General features: G+C 48.8%; 1 protein-coding gene across 2 annotated transcripts in view; it reads left to right on the forward strand.

Annotated features, from left to right (window-relative positions):
• Positions 1–2331: 2331 nt before the first annotated feature.
• Positions 2332–18049, forward strand: part of GALNT14 (polypeptide N-acetylgalactosaminyltransferase 14) — a 211946-nt gene continuing 196228 nt past the window's right edge. For both annotated transcript variants that reach the window (XM_057742142.1, XM_057742143.1), the window contains exon 1: positions 2332–2460. In XM_057742142.1, the coding sequence (XP_057598125.1) occupies positions 2332–2460 (129 nt within the window). The remainder of the gene's footprint in view (positions 2461–18049) is intronic.

Below are 18049 nucleotides of genomic sequence, written 5' to 3' on the forward strand. Positions count from 1 at the left end.
AGGTGGTGTGGTGCTGCACCGTCTCTAAAGCTTGGCGGTGGCATTGTGTAACTGTTTGCCATCTGTTACTCAGAAGCGGCTTCACAAAGCGCTGAGCAATGGGCTACGGTGCTGCAGCTCCTGCCTGGAGCCGACAGCATCTCAGCGGCTTGCCTGGGGGTCCCCTGCAGAGCCTGCCGCAGAACACTTTGCAGGCCCCAGCCTGCAGGTCCAGGGTAAGCCTCCTGGAAGAGATCCGGAAGCTCAAAATGCTGCAGAGAGGGGTTCTCTTGCTGCTGCCCCAACCCCTCCCATGACCATGATCTACCTGGACCTTTGCCCAGCCAAAGTGGTGGCTGGGGAGCCTACCCCAGCCTTTCAGAGTTCTAATAAAGGCAAATCCTGGACCATCTTCAGGGCTCTGTGTGATGGTCCGAGAGCTCAGCTGAATCTCGAGATGGGCTGGCAAGAGTGCTCGGCTTTTCTGGGCTGTTTGATTTCCACCTTTGTTCCCAACAAAAAACTTCTTATCTACAGCCTGGCCAAGAACACTTTGGGACTATGAAAAAGGACTGCCCTCTGACTGAAAGACAAGGTACCAAACACAGGGGTTTTCAGTAGGTTCCTCCTTTTCTGACTCCGCTTTTTGCTGATTCCATTTTACTGGAGAGTAAGATGAATTCTGGAACCCTGCTTTACACCTGCCCTTACTTCCCTAAGCTGAGCTCTGTAGGGAGAGGCAGGGAGGATGATCGCTGCTGTAGTAGATGCATCACATTCACCTCCCCAAGCAACCTCATGACATAAGCATCCCTCCAACTCAGGCTACACACATAAGATGGCACTGTTCCCCAGGGAGAGCAAAGTTTCCTTCTTCCCCCTCTTTGAGGGATCAGATGATCAGGTAACACCAGCACCTTGCATTTAGCTTCCACAGCTATTGATTCACTTGTCAGAGGAGGTAGTATCATCCCCATTTTACAGACGAGGAATCTAAGGCTCTGGGAAGGTAAAGGACTTCCCCAAGATTCACACAGCTAGTGTGGCTGACCCTGGCCAGGAACCTTTAGTCCAGTGATAATCAGCATCATTCCAGCCTAGCTGAGTTCCACATGGGAATCCAATTCAGACTTTGCTCTGCCTCTGGACCCAAGTAGTTTTAATCTTCAAGAGGAAGGTGAATGCACTTCCAAAAGGCATTTGGGGAAAGGGGTTTTTTGAAAGATAACCCTCTGCACTCAGTACCCCCCTGCCCCCAAATCACTTTCCAAGAACTCCATGCGGTTGGCCCAACTTTGGACCCCATCCCCCACCCCCTTTCTGCAAGCACAGAGCCCTGATCCTTATAGGGAGAGAAAACTCTAAAGGGAGATAATTGCAGCTTAATTTTTAAAAGGATTTCTTTAAAGTTAAATTTAGACCAACTCAGCGTTCCATTAAGCAGAAAAAGTTGCCAGGCACCTGCAGGCAGGCAGAGAAACACCCCGGGGAACTGGCTGAACTCGGTCTTGGCCCTGAACGGCCAGGAGCGCGGCTCGAGGGTGGGGCAGCAGCCCCGCCAGCGTCCCCAGGTCCGAGCGTCAGCTCCCATCCCGCCCGGACCAGGCTGTGAGGGCCACGTGCAGACCCCCGCGGCGAGCGGGAAAGTCCTCCCAGGCACCGCTCCTCCTGGCGCCCGCGGGCCCTTGGGTCCCAGCTCGCAGCTGGGGGTGGCGGGGCTCGCGGACGCACCTTTCCCGCCCCGCCCCGCCCCATCCCAGGGTGGCCCCGGAGCTGCGCCCAGGGCTCGGCGCGCGCGGCCCCAGAACAGCCCCAGGCGCCGCGGTGGGCGGGCGGCCGTAGCGCCCGCTCTCAGAGCCCAGCTCGCTCCCGCCCGGCTCCCTCGGAGTCGGTCTGTCGGTCGGCCCTGCCTCCCCCTAGGCTCCCTCCCTGCCCTCCCTCTCGTGCTCCTCGCGGGGTGCCGGGCACAGCCTCGGACTCCTCCCTCCCCGCAGCTCGAGTCAGTTTTCCTCGAGGCGGCGGCCGAGGCGGCGGCGGCGGCGGCGCGGGGAGCATCTCGGCGGCCGCCACGCTTCTCCGGCTGGAGCGGGCGTCCAGCTTGGCTGCCCCTCGGCCCTTCTCTGCTGCGCCTCGGGGCACCGTGTGCCTCCCCCGCCCCCGGCCCCTGCTCGTTTCACTCCCGAGCGGGCGGGGCGCCGGGCAGGATCCCGCGCGCCGGCCCTCCACGCGGACCCCGGGGCTTAGCGCCCCCGGGGGCAGGGCGCTCCCCGGGACTCCTGCCCCGCCGACCCTGACCGCCAGGGGGTGCCCCAGGGGCGCAGAGCCGCCGGGAGGAGAAGGCGAGGGGGGACCATGCGGCGCCTGACCCGCCGCCTGCTGCTGCCTCTCTTCGGGGTTCTCTGGATCACCGTGCTGCTGTTCTTCTGGGTAACCAAGAAGAAGTTGGAGGTGCCGACGGGACCTGAAGTGCAGACCCCCAAGGTACCGGGCTTGGCGGCGCGCCGGGCGCGGGGCAGTGGTTGGCAGGAAGGCGCGCCCCTCGCGCGCCGGGCTTGCGGGCTCCGGGGAAGCCAGGGCGGGGGTCTGGGTGCTGCGAGCAGGTACACGCGCGCCGGAGGCGGCGACGGTGTGGTATTTCTGGATTCAAAGAAGCTCAGGGGCATCCCCGGCCCCGCGCTGCGTGGGAGGAGTGGGAGTGGGAGTGGGTGGTGGGCGCGCGCTGGCGGGCAGAGCGGGGCTCTCAACTTGGGCAGCGCGCCGGGGTCCCGGGGCGGCGGGGGCGCTGCGGTCGAGCCTCCAGGGGCTGGCGGTCCGCGGACGCCGCGAGAGAGTCGCCGGTGGTGGGGTCGGGGCGCAGGGCCGGCCGGTGCCGGCGCCCGCGAGGAGTCGGGCGGCCGCGCTGACCTCCTTCCTTCCCGCAGCTGCCAGGCCCGACCGGGGGAGGCCGGAGCCCGGGGGTGCGCCGCGCGCGCGTGTGCGGCGCGGGCGAGCGCCCTGCGGCCTCCCGGGCGGCTGCTGCCGGGGCCCACCCGGCCTGTCGCCACCCCTGCTTCGTAATTGTCCTCCGTCCCTTCAGCTGCATTGGAAGTTGAATTGAATGTGCCCTGAACATCACTAAAGAGCCTGTGAAAACAGACGCCTTGGTAGTGGTGGGGAGTAGGGGAAATGAGAATCCAAGTGGCTTTTCCAACTCCTGCCCAGTCGGTTCATCTGAGCGGAGTCGCAAGGCTCTCCCTGCAGCCTCAGTCTTACCTTTATTCAGAGCCCCCATTCCTCGGTCTCCTCTTCCCCAGACCTGGCCGTGGGACACAGAAGGAGGCCTCAGTGGGGTTTCCTGACCAGCCAGGCAGTGTTTATGGACTGGGTCCAGAGAGGTTATGGTCTCAAGAGGGAGACTGAAAATAATGGGGGAAGGGGAAGAGAGGGGAGGCTCCCAGTAAGTACAGCACAGAGGACCTACTACGTGCCAGTTACATAGTGGGTGCTTCTTCATAAGTAGTTGTATGAGTTGGGTGGGATTCTCCTTATTCCATAGATTAGGAAACTGGTTTAGTCTTTAAGTACCTTGCCTTCGGACACTACAATACTTAGGACACTGCTACTGATTTGAACTCAGACCTCCAATATTCAGGATCTTTCCACTATATCAAGTTGCCTCTGAGATTCTCTTTTAACTAAGTCTTTGGGCACTTATGTTTTGGAATCTTGCCAATGCTCAATTGAATTCCACAAGCATTTATTGATGATCTGCCGTGTGCTAGGTGCTTTGGGTACAGAGAGGCAGAACTTATTCTCTGTGGGTGGGGGATCTGCTCAGGAATGGACCAGGACCATGCGGTGCTGAGGGCTAAGATGGCTTAGTGCACTAGGCATCATGGGAGCCTGGGGACTTCCTGGAGGAGGAGGAGGATGTAAGGGAACTGAATTGAGAAGGATGAACAGTCGGTTTGCCAGTAGGTAGGGAGGGCATTTCAGGTAGAGGTTAACTGCACCAAACAGGCTGAGAGGAATGACACAGCATGCTGGGTGAGTTTGGCACAGTTTGAGCCTCAAAGCATGTGGCCGACAGCAGAGATGAGGCTGGAGAGATGTGTAAGGGTCCTGTTGGATAGGACCTTGTGGGTACGAGGGGACCTTGGAGGTGCACTAAGCAGGGGAGTGACGAGGTCAGACTGATGACTTCTAACAGCCTTCATCACACTGGATCAGTTTTCTCACTCACCTCAGACCTGCCCATGGACCTGGAGAGCTACTTGTCTTTTTCCCTGGGTGGTTCTGCTCCTTGTGATGCAGTTAATGACGCCTGTGGGGACACGAATTCTCTCTGTTTTGCGTTGAACCTCATTACCTTAAGCTTGCTTATTCTAGTTTACACCAGGGAGTTGGGACAAGAGAGCTGTTTCTTCCTTTGTACACTTTGTCCTTCTTCCTTACCTGCCTTCTGTCGCCCTGGCGTGTGCTGAGCACACATTGATCAAATGCAGCCGCAGGCCAGGCTCTGTGCTAGGTTTGGGGGCTGCTGTGATGAGTACATTGTGCCCCTGCTGTTTTGGGGGGGGCTCTCCCAAGTTCCTGGTTGAGGCCGAATTGCAAACAAATGAGTAGTGGGATGGGATGGGGGCAGTGGTCTAATGTCAGAAGTCCACACACAGTGCTGTGCAGTCACAGAAGAGGGGTCTGCTAGTTTTGACCACTTGCTCTTTGTCTTACTATCTTCCTTTGTCCCCATTTTCTGTATCCTGTATAACCATGAATTCTTTAGACTTTAAAAATCTTGATACTTATTGGTCACCCTTTTTTGTTAGTATATTTCTTCTTCCTGTTTCCACCTGTATTATGACTTTGTGTGTCTGTGTATATGTGTTGTGTGTATTCGTGGGTCTATTTTGTGTCTGGTGGATGAACAGCCCTCTGTGTACATGTACCTGAGGGGCGGGATGGAGAGACAGAGAGAGGTCCTTCTTAGCACCAGAACAGTTGTATTCCTATGACGGATCTACTCAGGAAATTTGCATGTCAGGTCCCAAGGAGTGCAGTGGATTTCCAAACCTGACTCCATGTCAGAACCACCTGGAGAGCTCGTTTAACATACACGTTTATTGCAGAGATTATGATTCTTTGGGTTTGGTAGAAGGTCCTAGAATCAGTATTTTTACAAGGGCTCCGTGTGAGTCTGAGGCAGCCTATTGATGGATGGTATTTGGGAGCTAGATGAAGAATACCAAGTCTATTGGTTTTTTTTTTTTTTTTTTCTGTAGTTCGGTGAGTTCCATGCAAATATGGCCAAATGATTTTGTTCTTCTTGGTTCCTTGTGGACCAAGCTCGTGTGAGCGTGTGCATTCATGTGAAATAACAGTAACTAGCATCTGTATCATGCCTTACAAATTCACAAACTGTGTTTCGCATGTATTAGCTCATTTAAGCTTCACAATGGCCACAAACAATAAGGCAGACCATACTTTTATGCACATGAGATTGAGTAATGAGGTTAAACAATTGGCCCAAGATAACAAGGCTATTGTTAAGTGGAAGCATGAGGACAAGAATGGAATAGGATTATTCTGGCAACTGCCCACTCAAATGCCCCTTCCGTGCCACCAAGCTGCTTGGATGCCTGGGTCTGCACTAGTGGGTGATGGGGTGAGGTTAGGGATGTATACAGCTGCACAATGCCCACCTACTTTCCAAGCACTTCCGTGGCTCATCCCTAGGTGCTGGCCTTTGGAGAGCTCCAGGGAGGTTGGTGTAATTTGTGGGGAAACCATCTCAGAGGGAATCCTACTCTGCCCTTGGAAGAGGCCGTATGGGGTAGAGGAGGCTCCTCTGGTTGGGCAGAGTGCACCCTGGTGGGGCGGGTCTGATGGGGAGGTTGCAGTGTCATTGGGTGGTTGTATCAAGTGGTTGCAGGTGATTGCAGCACTGTTGGGTTAGGAATCATTTGCCAGGGCAGAGATTGTTTCCTCAGCACTAGGAATTATCCAGGGATATTCGTCTTTTGTAGGGAAAACATTTTTGGTTTTTGAGTGAGTTCAGCATCCTAGGTTTTCCTAGGCAGTGCTCAGGCACAGTCGTGGGGAGAGCTCTTGCCTTGGACGTGTCTGAAGCCGTGGGGACTCTGCCTAGGGCTCTTCCCAGTGTGGTGGAGGGGGTCAGTTTATTTCCCAAACAAGAACAGTGGGCTACCTTCCCTTAAAGATATTTAGAGAAGTTGAAACAGTAAAGGGGTTGGACCGGAGAGGGCTGTGATGAGGGCTCCTGGGCTGGGGACTTGCCAGCTTGTAGGTTTCATGCATCCAATTGCCTTTGCTGGATACTAGGCCCTTATTCTCCTTTCCTCAGCGTTAGGGAACATCCTCATTCACCTGGCAATGGGATCTCCAAAGTGGGCCTGATAATAAAATAAAATCTATGCTCTGTCACAATCCAAGGGATATGGAGAAGCCAAGCTGCACTCCTGGTTTAAGAAAATTAATTGGATTTTTTCCCTTAGTTCCAAGAAGGACTGGTTCTATTAATAGCTCAAATAAAGATTTCTTTAAGTTTGACTTTTCAATGCTGATTTGATATGTTATGGGGTTTCCCACCCCCAAATTCAGCAAAGCTCTAATTCCGAATTGAAAATCCTGTAATAAGCTTGATGCCTTAATTTAAAGTGTATTTTAGCAATAAATACTGTACCACTTAAAAAAGGCCGTGAAAAATGGTTCCAATTCTTCTCTCCCCTATCATTTGTTTGCCATTTGGAGAATTATACAACAAGTGGCAGAATTAAAAAAAAAAACAACAACAGCAAATTTGTCTCTTATTTCCAAGAAACTAAATTTAGTCCAGGCGCTTAGGGCTTAGTAAAAGCAGAAGAATTTGAGGCCTGAGGGTACTTTTGGAGGAAGGTATTGGAAATGTAAAGGCTTTGAATAAAGTGCCTCAGGCCCATGTAAATGTATTTGGGCAGTACAAGAAATATAGCAAACACTATTAGAAAAGAGCTTGTTTTCTGTAAGATTTGCATACCGCAAATGCCTTGTGTGTGTGATGCTGTATTCCCCATTTATTAGATAGTTTCTCCCATTAAAAAAAAATTATCAGTTTTAGAGAGAGGTCCTAATAATCTGCTGATGCCCAGTGGGTGTATTTTAGACTCTGTCCAGGGAATTTTGTCTCTGGCACAACCCAGAAATAGCCCGTTATCAGATGAACATGCATCCGTCATGGACATTTAATCCTGTGTGGGCTGGTGCCCGTGCTGGGCACTGTGCTGTTTTCCCATCTAAGGCCGTTGCTGGAGAAGGTGGTGGGGTTGGTGTTGCCTCGTGGCCCAGACGTGGCTGCTGTGAGAAGCTGGGAAATGTGAGACTAGAAAGTTGGAACCTCAGGTATTCAAGAAATGGCACGCCTTTGCTTTGTAGATATCAACAAGCTTAAAAAAGCAAAAAACAAAAAACCAACCCTGCCCCCAACCCTGAGCGCCCCTGTACTTCCTTTCTTGCCCTGTTCAGTCCCCTGGTGGGAATTTCTCCTCCCTGGGTCATTTTTGGCCTGCCCTGGGTCGCACCCTTGTCCCAGCACAATTTTCCAGCTGGCAGGCCCCAGGCCCTGTCCCAGGGACCCACAGATCTATTATTCTAAGGGAATCTCTTTGAGTTGGTCTGGGGAATTCTCTCTCTCTCTCTCCCTCCTCCTCCCCCTAAACCCTTATTCCCCTCAGTGGCCTGGTGCTTTTGGAAACAAAGACCAGGAATCCCTGTCTCAAAATTTCCCAGAGGCACCCAGAATAATACCTGCTCAAATCAGGGAAGACAAAGGGGCAAAACCATAAAAGAAAGAGAAATGAATGTCCCTGTCACAAGCTTTCCCAGCCTGTCTAGAGACTCCCCCTTTCCAAGGTTGCTCATCTGTTTGTATCATTTACAAGAGTTAATTTTCAGTCATCAGAGGTCATTTATTAACTGAACAGGGACAGAATGAGGCTGCCATTGGCTGATGCCTAAGGCCCGGGAGTTTTACACGGCCAGGTCCACCTGCCATCTCATCTGGCTCCCTTGCCTGCATCCTTTCTCATACCTCTCCCATCCCAAATTTCCAAAATAGTCTCATGCATTACCAGGCCCCTGGGAACACATTTTGCAGTTGAAGAAATGTGTTTCTGTGCCCTTGCTTAGTTTCTAACATTTACAGTTTTTTGTTTTTTGTTTTTTTTTTCAATTCCATTCTTACTTTTCCATTAATTCTTTTTTTTTTTTAAGAACTTTTATTGAGATACAGTTAACAGACAATAAACTGCATATATTTAGAGTGTACAGTTTGGTATTTTTTTTCTTATTAGTGATATATATAGAGCAATCCCAGTCTCCCAATTCATTCCCCCCCAACCCTCCCCACTTTCCCCATGTGGTGTCCATATGTTCGTTCTCTACATCTGTGTCTCTATTTCTGCCTTGCAAGCCGGTTGATTTGTACCATTTTTCTGTATTCCACATATATGTGTTAATATACAATATTTGTTTTTCTCTTTCTGACTCACTTCACTCTGTATGACAGTCTCTAGGTCCATCCATGTTTCTACAAATGTCCCAGTTTCATTCCTTTTAACAGCTGAGTAATATTCCATTGTATATATGTACCACATCTTCTTTATCCATTCATCTGTTGATGGACATTTAGGTTGCTTCCATGTCCTGGCTATTGTAAATAGTACTGCAATGAACATTGGAGTGCAAGTGTCTTTTTGAATTATGGTGTTCTCTGGGTATATGCCCAGTAGTGGGATTGCTGGGTCATATGGTAATTCTATTTTTAGTTTTGCAAGAAACCTCCGTACTGTTCTCCATAGTGGCTGTATCAATTTACATTTCCACCAACAGTGCAAAAGCATTCCCTTTTCTCCACACCCTCTCCAGCATTTACTGTTTGTAGATTTTCTGATGATGCCCATTCTAACCAGTGTGAGGTGATACCTCACTGTAGTTTTGATTTGCGTTTCTCTAATAATTAGTGATGTTGAGCAGCTTTTCATGTGCCTCTTGGCCATCCATATGTCTTCTTTGGAGAAATGCCTATTTAGGTCTTCTGCCCATTTTTTGATTGGGTTGTTTGTTTTTTTGATATTGAGCTGGATGAACTTTATATATTTTGGAGATTAATCCTTTGTCTGTGGATTCGTTTGCAAATATTTTTTCCCATTCTGAGGGTTATCTTTTCGTCTTGCTTATACTTTCCTTTGCTGTGCAGAAGCTTTGAAGTTTCATTAGGTCCCACTTATTTATTTTTGTTTTTATTTCCGTTACTCTAGGGGGTGGATCAAAAAAGATCTTGCTGTGTAGAGAATAAGCATATGGACACCAGGTAGGGGAAGGGGGGAGGGTTGGGGGAGAATGAATTGGGAGATTGGGATACCAAATTGTACACTCTAAATATATGCAGTTTATTGTCTGTTAATAAAAAAAAAAGACCTTGCTGTGATTTATGTCGAAGAGTGTTCTTCCTATGTTTTTCTCTAGTTTCATAGTGTCTGGCCTTATATTTAGATCTTTAATCCATTTTGATGTTTACAGTTTTGTCACTCTTTCAGAGCATTTCAAAGTCCCCAATGCATTTTTTGGAAAAGAATCTGAATTGGAAAGAAGGGACAAATCCCCAGCTCCTCTCTCTGGGGGCATCTGTGAACCCTGCCATGACTTTTGCACATTCCACCCGAGACCAGCATTATAGACCTGCCATCTGTTTGGGGAAGTGAGTCTGATGTGTCCTGTGCCCTCTACAGCTGGCTGCTGCCTCTTCCCACTGGCCAGCAGTGACCCTGAGCTGGGTGGCCAGCCTTCTTCCTGGTCTGGACCTCAGAGACTCACACTGTTCACCAGGGTCGAAAGATGAGAGCCCAGCCCTCTCCTGGCAGCTCCCACCATGTCATAATCAAGTGTGGTTTCACCGTCTGGTTTTTCTTATACACTTGGCAGCCCGGGCGTCTCTTTCTGCCATTGGCAGTGCTGGGGATAGCTCAGATAGTCTCTTGCGGGCTCAGTCTCCTCAGCTGTGAAATGGGAGCGGCATGCTACAGCACTGCCTACCTCCCCGTCACCTTGCCAGCAGCCTGAGTCATTTTGGGTTACTTGTGAATAACTCTGAAGTGAGACCTCATGGCTTTAAATAATTATACGACAGATACTCTGTGTCTATTACTTATCTTTTAATTATTTCACCAGAAACGCTAGATTAACCAAAAAATAAATCAGTTTCCGAGTCCTCAGATGTTGAGCTGATGAAGAAAGAAACCCTTTGGGATACTGAAGAACACACACACACACACACACACACACACATACACACACACGTGTACCCTCACACCCTGGGGAATTCTGCAGAAGCTCCTGAAATTTGCTGGCTCTGATATTTTGGTGTTTCAGAATACATGGCCTGAGATGACCTTCTGGGGCAGCAGCATTTGCATTTGGCAGCGGCTGCCGCCATCACAGGACCTAATGAACACCAGGAGGCTGCGGGGGGGTGGTGAGGAAGACATCTGTCTCTAGGGCGGGGGGATGTATGCGCCGCCCAGGGAGTCCTCTATCCTCCTGCTTTCCTTTCCATCGCTTCCCTCCTCCCTTCGTCACCTTCTTCCTCCTCCTCTTACTCACATCTCCTGGAAAGCCAGGGGGCCCCAGAGCAGACAGGCACAGGGTATTTGGTCAGGAGCCCCAGGAAGAAGACTGGAGGCGCAGGAGCCCAGTACTTCCCTGCAGGCGCCGACCAAGGTCAGGAGCAGCCTGCCTCGCTGCTGCTCTGGACGCAAAGGCAGTTCTTTCCGAAGGAGCGAAGTAGCTGCTCTGGGCCACCCTGAGCCATTCTGCTCGGATGTCCTTGTATCAGCATGAGCCCTCGTGGCAGGAATTAAGGAGCTATTGGACCGCTACCTCCTGGACAATGCCAATTTTGAGTACAACGTCTCTTCTGCGTACCATTTCCTGGAGACAAGGTTAGGCACTTAAAAAAAAATAATTATATTCTCCTCATGTCACTTGTCTCCTTAGCTGTGAGCACTACAGAGATCTTTCAAGGAAATGCAGGGCGCGCAGGACACGCACATGTTCCTGCCGCTGGATCTGAGTGCCCAGACGAAGAGAACCGCCACCCAGCTGCCTCTTTTCTAATGATCCCGTTGTTTAAACCCAATTTGCATCTCATTCCCGGCCAGGAGAGCCTGGGTAACATCTACAGAGCGGGTAGGACCGCCCCATCTTGACAAGCTCTCTCCCAAGAGGCGATAGGTCCCTTTCCTCTGTCCTCACTAAGGTTTGGAAATTGGGATCTTTTTTTTTTTTTTTTTTTTGCCTAATGGTCCAGGCTGAGGATTTATGTAGCTCCTGTTGTTCCTCTGAGAACACTCTAATCGTTAATTCCCCCCCCCCCCCCCCGCCAGCCACAGAAAGACTGAACCAATCAATATTTATGCTCCCATCACTCGCAGCTGCAACGTGCAGGCATAATGGACGCCAAACTCCTTGATGGTCATTGAGAAATTAGCTGGCACCCATGTTTCAGGCTCGTCATTTTCTAGGATCTCAGGGAACTCAGACCACTTGGTCCATGGATTAATTAAGCCACTCAGATAATTGGCTGTTAATAGACAGGCAGTTTATAGCTGCCAGCTGAGAGCTGAATCGACTGAGGTCCTTATTATGGTGGTGGGCTGGTGGTCTTCACCTGCAGAGGCACAGGCTCAAAGACCTGACTAATTAAAGGTGAATCAGGAACGGGAAGATAAGAGGTAGCTTCCTCCCTCCACCTCTTTGTGCGATGTTTTACAGTTTACAAAGTGTTTTTATTTATAAATGCCTCATTTGATCCTTCCTGCAACCCTGTGAGGTGGGTGTTATTATTATCCTTGTTTTCTGAAGTCTGATGAAACAGATTATAAGAGGGAGGAGACTGGCAAGCTCGCCTGACTGTAAGTGGCCTTGAACTCACTCTTATGACTCTAAAGCACGTGCTGTTTTTTTTTTTTGGGGGGGTGGTACACCAAGTTCAATCATCTGTTTTTATACACATATCCCCGTATTCCCTCCCTCCCTCAACTCCCCCCCCCACCCTCCCTCGAGTTCCCCCCCACCCTCCCCGTCCCAGTCCTCTAAGACATCTTCCATCCTCGAGTTGGACTCCCTTTGTTATACAACAACTTCCCACTGGCTATCTATTTTACAGTTGGTCACGTGCTGTTTGTATCATGGCCATACTCAACATCTGGCTAGCTTCCTTTTCCAGGGGAAATGACATCTATTTTATATATGTATGTGTTATGTGTATATTTTCATATAGACAAAAACCTTGTGCTCTTGCTGAGAAATGACTCTGTACCTCTGATAAGACACTAGTGTTGCTTTTCTGCATGTAGAAGGGAACGGAGGGTCGGATTAAGAGAACTGCAGAGCCTGCCTCCGGAGGGCCACCAGGACTTTGGGTTTTCTCCCAGGACAGGCCAAGTTTAACTCACTCACAGGCCCAGCAGAAACATTCCACAGGACACTGTTTTCTACTGTGGGAAGATGCTGGACTGGAGTGGCAGACTCGTGGTCCCGGGAGAAGTGGAGAGAGGCTTTCCCACTCCTTCAGTCCTGTAGTCAGCACTGGCTCTGTCCTTGTACTGGTGATTCTCCCCAGCTGGCGGCGTTTGCCAGCAGGAAATGAGGCTCTGCTGTCATTCAAGAGGCTGCTCATCTCTGAAGTCAACGGGATTGTGCAATTAAGGCAGAAACCTTTGCTTTGAATCCCTTTCGTGATGAATGTGGTTCTTAAACAATCAGAAGCAATTCCCCTCTAAGAGGAAAAATGTCGTTTGAAAGAACCTAAGATGTACATCCTATTTGACATGCGAGGCAGGTGTATGGGGGAATGGCTGCAGGGAAAGTGTCTTTGGAAGGTACCCAGCATCACCGGAAGGCCTCCCAGCTCAAAGACAGAGGGCGCCCTGCCTGCGTCGTGCTCTTTAGCCTTGAAGGCCGAGGGTTCAGCCTCTTGGTGGCTGCTTCGGAAGTTGGGTGTGAGTAATGTGGTTGCTGCTGTGTATATGCCTAAACTTATGACAGCATGAAAGCAGGAGGTTGCTAATATCTTCCTGGTATTTTGTCTGCAGTCCTGGTAAGTTACCAGAGGGCTCATGGTGGTGCTTTTGTGATGTAGCCTGAATGACACAGTCTCTGTTGCGGGATCCTGAGCAGAAACATGACTTTTCCACTCTTGTCCATTTCTACAGAGCATGGCAACATTAAAGGGGACTATATTTTTAAAGAATGTGCACGGAGTAAGAATGAGAAAAAATGTAAAGCTAGAGAACGCTAATATTTTCCCTCTCCACTCAAAATTCCCGATGGTTTTCTAATCATTTGTTTAATTCTGGGTCAGATAAACTCCCTGTAAATTCTCCCTGCCTCTCAACACTGAGATTATGGCTTCTGTTCCACATTTTAGCTTTTCTCTTAAAACTGTATATTTTGGAAAATGTCTTGGCAGTGTCTATTAAAGCTGAACATGTATATACCTATGACCCTGCAATTTCACTCCTAGCGATAAACCCCAAAGAAATGTACTCGTATTTCAACAAATGCCTTGTACTCATTTGAAGTTGGCAAACTTTTTCTGTAAAGGGTCAGATACTCAGAATTTTTTTTTTTTTTTTTTTTAGGTCATATGGCTTCTGTTGTAACTATTCGACTCTGCTGTTGTGGAGTGAAAGACAACATGGAAATGAAATGAGCATGGCTGTGTTCCAATAAAACTTTATTTATGGACCCTGAAATTTGAATTTCGTATAGTTTTCACATCTTGTGAAATATTATTCCTCTTTTGGCATGATTTTCAAAGATTTATACATGCAAAACCCATTCTTAGTTTGCAGGGGGTCCTAAGACAGGTGGCAGGCCAGATTTGGCCCTCGGGCTGTGGAATTCCACTTACATAAAGTACAAGAACAGATCAAACTTATCTAAGAGGTTTGAAGTCAGTTTCATGGTGACCCTTGGTTGGCATTAGTGACGAGAAGGAAGCAGGGGGCCATGTGGGGAACTGGTACTGTGTCAGTTTCTTGATCTGGGTGCTTGTACCTTGGGTGTGTTCACTTTGTGAAAATTCATTGAATGCCTGCTTTTTTTCTGTTTGTATATTCCACCTCAGTAAGATGTTCAAAAAGAAAAAGAATGAACTGAGTGGGTGGCTTCTGACTTCAGGTGTTACCACCGCCTTTGGGGTCAGAGCGTAGAGGTTTTCATTCTTTTTATAGCCACTGGCTTCTGTTTCTGAATAAGAGAGTCTTTGGAGAAAGGTCTCGATAGGTCTTTCCAATTTCCCAACTGTTACTGCTTTATACATACAGGGAGACATTTAACAACTAGTGTTGTACAGGTACCAGCCACTCAAAGTACAATACTTGTGGAGACTTAACCCTTTAGTTGCTGAATCATAGAAAGATGGGTGGGGGAGGGGAATCCTAGAAGAGAGCCAGGCAGCAGGAGAGCCTTCAGGGCAGTGGGAACCACCAGTAGGAATTCAGCTGGTATAGTTGCTCTGTACTGAATCCAGGCTGAAATCTACCTATGTTTATAGGTAAGAGGTGGAGGCTTAGTTACCGTGGGTGGAATTATAGGGCACAAGCTACTGGCTTGTAGAAAACCACCTTCTATTGTTTTTTTGTTTTTTGTTTTTTTCTCATCCAGAACGAAAAGCAGAGAAGTAACCCCCTGAGCCCCTATGAGTGCCAGGTGCGTCCTGTGTCAGGCATCTATTCCTCCTAACGGCCCCATACAGTAGGCATTAGCAGCTTTGTTTTTCAGGTGAGGAACATCAAGGCTTAGCAAAGTTAAGTGACTTTCCCAAGGTCATCCCACTCATCAGCGGAGGAACTGGATTCCAATCCAGATCTGTCTGGCTCCAGAGCCCACCCTCTTCCCACTTTACCACGCTCACCCCAGGCCTCTTTCTCTCCCCTCACAGTCACACCGAATCTAGTCTTCTGAAAGTGATGATTGAATATATTTTCCCCTTAGCAACCTGCCTTTGTAGCCTGCCTTTGTTCTGCTTCCTGGAATTACACACATCTTGTTGAGACCAGAAGCTGTTGAATGAAATAGTTTTATTTCAGAAGCTCTCTCTTCCAGGACAAGTCATTTTAAAACAATAGTCAAGGAGGAAACGTTACAACACGTTCAAAGAGAAATATATTGTGCTTTCAGCACTGTTTGATATCCCTGGTGAACGTGTCCACCCTACAGACGCCTGGGGATGGTTCCAGTCCTAGGGTTAAACTTTGAAAAAGGAAGTCTCCAAGCTGTCACATTCTTGAGAGTGTTAAGGTGCTTTCAGCATGTCTCAAGACAGATTAAAGAGGGGATGGTGAGGAATTAATCAACAGATGCTGAAAATGCAAAGGCCATAGTGAATGGTAAACACCGCCCCCCTCCCCATATCACCCCTTAGAGAAGAATAGTCCTGTATCCGGCATAATAGCACCAATTATTTGGTTGTTTGTGCTGAGGAGTTGAAAGCTATCATGTGCCGGGAAAATACTCAGCATGGAGCAGTGATTATAGATCAGCTGGTAATAAAGGAGGCACTGGATTGACTGCTAATTAGATTATTAGCACCAAAAACAAATACCTGCTATTAACCATAAATAAGCCACGTTTATGATATTTTCAACTTTTAAATACATATTCCTTTTTATAATGTGCAATTTCCTTTCTTCCCTTTCTGGGCCAAGACTTCTCATTTTCCCCAGTCAAATGAAGCGTAGCTGTTTGTTAAGCTGTAACCGAGTTTTTTTCGTTACCTTCCAGTCTCAAAAGGGGTTGAGAGCACTGACATGTATCGCGTGTCATGTGTCAGGCCCTACATGAGATGTGCTAGATCTTTTCCGGGAAGAAGTTGGGGTTATTCCGGTGCAGGGTCCAGGTCTTTCCCACGGGCACAGAGTCTTTATAAGGGGTAAGAGATTGTAGGGTTTTCCCAGTTTAAATATGTGCTGGAGTTAATTGCCAAAGAAATGACCCAGTTACTTTTTTTGTGGCACTTTGAGGTTTGGTCCTGTTTTCCTGGTTTGAGGAAGATGGGATGGGCATTTGGGTGCTTTGGGTACCTGTCCCCCACCTCACCCAAGCAAGTAGGCCATCTTCCTACAAGTAGGTTGACTGTGTATCCGCAGTAGAATGAGATTCAGCTGTCTTCTGCCCAGGGTGGCTATGAGTTCTGTGGGTAGGAGCATTTGAAAGAACCCTTGGGAGCTCCTCGGGTTATCTGCAAGGAGAAGCTGGCTCCAGCTGGAGTCAGGAGACAGCTCTGGCTATGCCCTCAAGAAGCGGTGCAAGTGACTGTCAGGTGTCCTGCAGGAAGTGCTAGCGATGGAACTTGTTTGTGGCCACCATTGTGTGCTAGGAGGGAGAGGCTTCCATGGGGAGGGGGGCGTATGGCTGCCTTCCAGGAGAAACGCTAGGTGCTCTATGTTAAGTTATTCATTCTTTACAAGGCCTACCATAAGGTAGGGAGGCTGAGATTTATCTGGTACTTGCCAGTACAGTCGTACTGGGTGTTTCCGGCTGGCAGCTTTCTGATTAAAGTGTCTGAGCCATACAGGTTGTTAAAATGTTCTCTTATGAATATTATCTCTGGATGATGTATTGGTTACCCTTATTTTACCAAAGAAGAACTTGAGGTTCATAAACATCCAGTGAAACTTGCCCAAGTCAACAGAGCTAGTAAGTCGTGGAGCTAAGACAGGTCTGAGTGATGCTGGGTGCCCGTGGGGTAGTCGGCAAGTGAGAGAAACAGTGAGCTCCTTGGCGGAGTTTCTCCCTTTGAGTGCCCACCCAGCGTGGAGACAGGCTTATCAAACAGGGGGAGACAGAGTGGTCTAGTTCCCCTGTACCAGGCCACTGGGTCAAGCTCATCAGTTTATCCAGCAAACCTACATGGGCATTGCTGGATGCAAAGCACTGTGCAAGGTGCGGGATGATGGTTGAGCCCGGTTCTGCCCTTCTTGTCCAGGGTGAATTCTTGGGGAGTAGTGGAGTGTGGTACAGTGGCCCCCGGCTGGCGCCTGGACACTTCTGTCTCTGGAACTCTGTCTCCCTCTTGACTTTAAGGTGTGTTGTTTATTCCTGGAAAGATAGAACTGTGTTGCTGGGGTGGCTGGTTTAATGGTGAAAGGGGCTGCACGATGGCTAGAAGTCTTTTCTCTCTTTTGAGCCAAAATGGAATGTGAGGCCGAAGGGGTGGAGAGAATCTTTACATGGGTTCGTGGGATAAAAGTTTGAGATGATTGCTTTTGAATTTACTAGGAGTTGTTCTGCAAGGTTGAATTTCTTCCCCTGATCATGTCACTCTTCTGTTAGCTCAGAAAACTGTGGTTGACATTTCATCTCCTCCTTAAAGCTCTTTCACTAAGCCTGGAAGCTGTTATTCCACAGGGCCTCTTATTAGGAGAAGAAGGATTTGGGGCGGCCTTTTAAAGTCAGTTCAGAGAGTTGTGAAGAAGTACATTTGCCAGGATCCACTTGTCCCCAAGCTGTCTACTGTTTGAAAAGCACAGCACTAGTGGAAGGGTAACGGGAAAGGAAAACCAACTTCAGGACAGAAAAGCAGGCTGACTATCCCACTTTAATTTGATTAGCCAAGGAGTCAAAGATGCCTGTTGTGGGCTTCATACTGTGTTGGACGCTGTAGACCAGGGTCAGCCCATGGGCCAAATTCAGACCCACCCCCTCACCCCACCCCCATCCCCCACTTAGCTTGTGAGCTAAGAATGTTTTTTAAAACTATTTTTAATGGTTGGAAAAAAACAAGAAAGAAAAATATTTTGTGACCCATGAATATTATCTGAAATTCAAATTTCTGTGCCCATAAATAACGTTTGATGGGAATTGTCATACTCATTATTGTCTGTGGCTGCTTTCACCCTGCCGTGGCAAAGTTGAGTAGCTGTGATGGAGACTAGGTGGTCCACAAAGCTGAAACTTTTACTTTGTAGAAAAAGTTTGCTTAACCCCTGCCCTAGATCTTTGCGTCTCGAAGTGTGGTTCATGGGCCAGGGGT

The sequence above is a fragment of the Hippopotamus amphibius genome, chromosome 7 (assembly GCF_030028045.1).
Source record: "Hippopotamus amphibius kiboko isolate mHipAmp2 chromosome 7, mHipAmp2.hap2, whole genome shotgun sequence".
Taxonomy (NCBI): Eukaryota; Metazoa; Chordata; class Mammalia; order Artiodactyla; family Hippopotamidae; genus Hippopotamus; species Hippopotamus amphibius.